We start from the raw sequence: 3,226 nt of genomic DNA, 5'->3' as shown, positions 1-3,226 counted from the left end.
CACAAAAACTATTTTCAACATTTATAAGAAGAAGAGTTTCTTGAGCACCAAATCAGCATATTATGTAATTTCTGAAGGATCACGTGACACTGAAGATTGGAGTAATGACTGCTCAAAAATACAAAATAAAAAAAGAAAAAACTTAAATAATAAATTATAATAACATTTCTCAATATTACTGTTTTCACTTATTTTTCATCCAATAAATACAGCATTGGTGAACATAAAAGACTTATTTAAAAACAGCTTAATAATTCCAATCTTTTGACCAGTACTGTATTAAACAAAGAACTGTATGTTATGACATAACATTCTGAAATGTAGAAACACATTCACACACAATTTGCGGTTTGGACTTGCACTGTATTTCTCCTAAAACTCATGACTGCATAAAAACTGATCACAGGCAGCTGTCCCAGCACCTCTGCACATTATATTGTGGTCTGGCTAATGTATTCCTAAATTTACCAAGCAAATTAGGAAACCATTTATTTAAACATCATACAAAACAAAGAAAAGAAGTTGCATTTACTTTCGTTCTTATTCATTCATTTTCTAACAGCCACATACAGTATAACACTTCATTCTAAAAAATTATTGTCTGCATTAAATATTTCTTCTCTTTAAAAGTGGATCAAGTGGAGATATTTGATGTGGTGCGATTCATTCTAGGATTGTCAAACAGTCAAGTACACACACATTTCATGAAAGACACTGACATGAAGCAGAGCCTTATTGTTTAATCGCTCAATGTCATATCAAAGGTTAAAAGAACAAAACATGAAGAATATGGTTTCGTCAAGCAACAAACCGCTCTTTGAGTTGTCAGTTATTTAATACAAAAAAAATAAAACTACTTGTATATAGAGCTCCGGCAACATAAACACAAGTGTAAAATAGACTTCATGTGTTACTGCAGTACAAAAGCTCTATAAATTACTGTATAAAAAGCAACAAACAAACCTGAAAGCCTGAGGCAAGAGGATCAACCCTCTACTTTGATAAAAAAAAAAAAGAGAGATTTTTAAGTCTCCAAAAAGCTTTCCAAAATGTCTCACAGTGGCAGGGTGTGAGGTTGAAGTCAGTTTTCAGATGACTGTCCGCTCACCTCGACATTTCCTGCAGCTGCCGTAGATGGCGGAGAGCAGATAGACGCCAGCGGTGAGGCAGGCAAAGACGGAGGCAGTGAGGTAGACCTTGTACAAGCAGTGATGTTTGTAGACGTCCAGGTTGCAGTAGGAGTTCTTTTGGGTTTTGTAGATCATGATCCCAATGGTGGACAGATACAGCAGAGTGGCGGCAACGTCATGGATGACGTTGCTTAACAACCACCGTTCTCCTCCGAGGACGGGAACGAGGTCCTGCTTGTCCAGAAGCGTGAGGATGAAGATGGCTAATGTGAGGAGCCAAAAAAGCACAGCCACAAACAGCACATAGTGAATGGAGCCCTCATACTTGTTGGCTGCGATGGTGACCCAAAGCCCGGCTCCCAGGAGGATCTGGAGGACCCGTACAATCCCGATAAAGCTCTTGAGGAATTCCAGGAAACTTCTCTTCACATGTGGCTGAGGGGGCATCTCCTCTTTTTGTTGAAGAGATCTTCTCCTGGAGGTCAGGGTGGGGGCTGGTTGCCACAAAAAGAGAAAGGAGGAGAAGAAGGAGCCAGTAGGAGAGGTAAGGAGCGGCTGATAAGGGTTTTGGAGGAGGAGAACCCTGCAAACGCAAACGGAGTGATTCTTCTACTCGGCCCCAGGGTTTTGAAATGACTTCTGTCTGTCGGTCTCTTCCGTTTCCTGTGGTAACTGTTGAATCGTGTCTCCTTCCCCCTCTTTCCAAGCAGAGAGCAGGAGGAGAAACAGAACAGAGGGCAGGACTTGAAACACTAAGCCCTTTCTCCTCCTCCCCTTCCTTGTCGTCCATCACTCTCTCAGTCGGCTAGTTAGAAAATTCCTGTGTCTGCATACAGTGGCCCCAAAAAGTGTTCGGATACTTTAGGTACACTAAAGATTGTGAATGCATTTAAATTAAAGTAAAAAAACAACTAACTTGGTGGCATTTATTTTAAACAAGACATTTTAGGATAAATAATTCATAAGAAATGGCTTTTAATAATAATAAAAATAAAAAAAAAAATATATATGTCAATTTTATTTCATATATATAGATATAGATAGATAGATAGATAGAGATAGATAGATAGATAGATAGATAGATATTATAACAGTAGAGTAAGTATTTGCTTACTTTCTACTTGTCATATCTGTTGGGAACTGATTTCATATTCACTTAAAGTTACCTTTTCTTAGCTGAAAATACCCTAGAAAAGTTCTGAGAAAACTTTAGCCTCATTTGCTTTTAGATGCCACTTTGTATAGGGTTATATTTCTAGATACATTACTTAAACACATTGAAAAACATATGTTTTACACTCTTGTTTCAAAGCCAGTACATTTTTTAATGTTAAGTTTCTTATATTTAACAAGGCTGCATTTATTATATCAAAAATACACTTAAAATACAGATGTTTTCTATTTGAATATATTTTAATTTACTCTTGTGATGACAAAGCTGAATTTTCGGCATTATTACTCTAGACTTCAAAGTCACATGGTCCTTCAGAAATCATTCTAATAAGCTGATTTGTTGCTCAAGAAACATTTCTTATTATCAATGGTGAAAACAGATGAATACGTTCAAAATAACAGCAAAAAAACAAGATTTATATTTCAAATCATGTAAAACTGTCACTTTTGATCAATTTAAAGCATCCTTGCTGCATAAAGTATGAATTTCTTTATGAATAAATAAATAAATAAATAATTTTGTTAACATCATACTATTGACTGAAATATGTCCTCAGGACAATAACATTTTTTCATAAATGTTAGGTTGGGCCAAGCAGTCATATTTTATAAAGTTTTATACAATTTAGAAATTATAATTTCTATTGGCAAAAACAAAACGTTTAATATAAAACATTGTACTTGTTTCCTGCAAATGTGGCTACAAAGCTTATAATTAATGTTTTAATGGCAGCTTTCCACTGTGACAACGTACCTCACATGTAGTGTAATGCGGTTAATCACAAAAGTTTTTTTTTTTTCATCATCTGTGAAATTATTCAAAACCTATGTACAAGAAATGGCTTTTGGATAAATTTATAAATTAACCTGAGAAATATTTACCAGAGTAAAAAGTGACATCTAGCCCCAGTTAAATCTAAAAC

General features: G+C 35.4%; 1 protein-coding gene across 1 annotated transcript; it reads right to left on the bottom strand.

Moving 5' to 3' along the window:
• Positions 1-720: 720 nt before the first annotated feature.
• Positions 721-1,920, bottom strand: marveld1 (MARVEL domain containing 1). The gene has a single exon (XM_019093403.2). The coding sequence runs from the start codon at positions 1,575-1,577 to the stop codon at positions 1,089-1,091; it is 489 nt and encodes a 162-aa protein (XP_018948948.1). The 5' UTR covers positions 1,578-1,920; the 3' UTR covers positions 721-1,088.
• Positions 1,921-3,226: the final 1,306 nt, after the last annotated feature.

This window comes from Cyprinus carpio, chromosome B13, assembly GCF_018340385.1.
Source record: "Cyprinus carpio isolate SPL01 chromosome B13, ASM1834038v1, whole genome shotgun sequence".
NCBI lineage: Eukaryota > Metazoa > Chordata > Actinopteri > Cypriniformes > Cyprinidae > Cyprinus > Cyprinus carpio.
This window is presented reverse-complemented; position numbering and strand designations above follow the sequence as displayed.

Coding starts and splice junctions, on each gene's coding strand:
- marveld1 (XM_019093403.2), bottom strand. CDS start 1,577: ATGCCCCCTCAGCCACATGTGAAGAGAAGTTTCCTGGAATTCCTCAAG.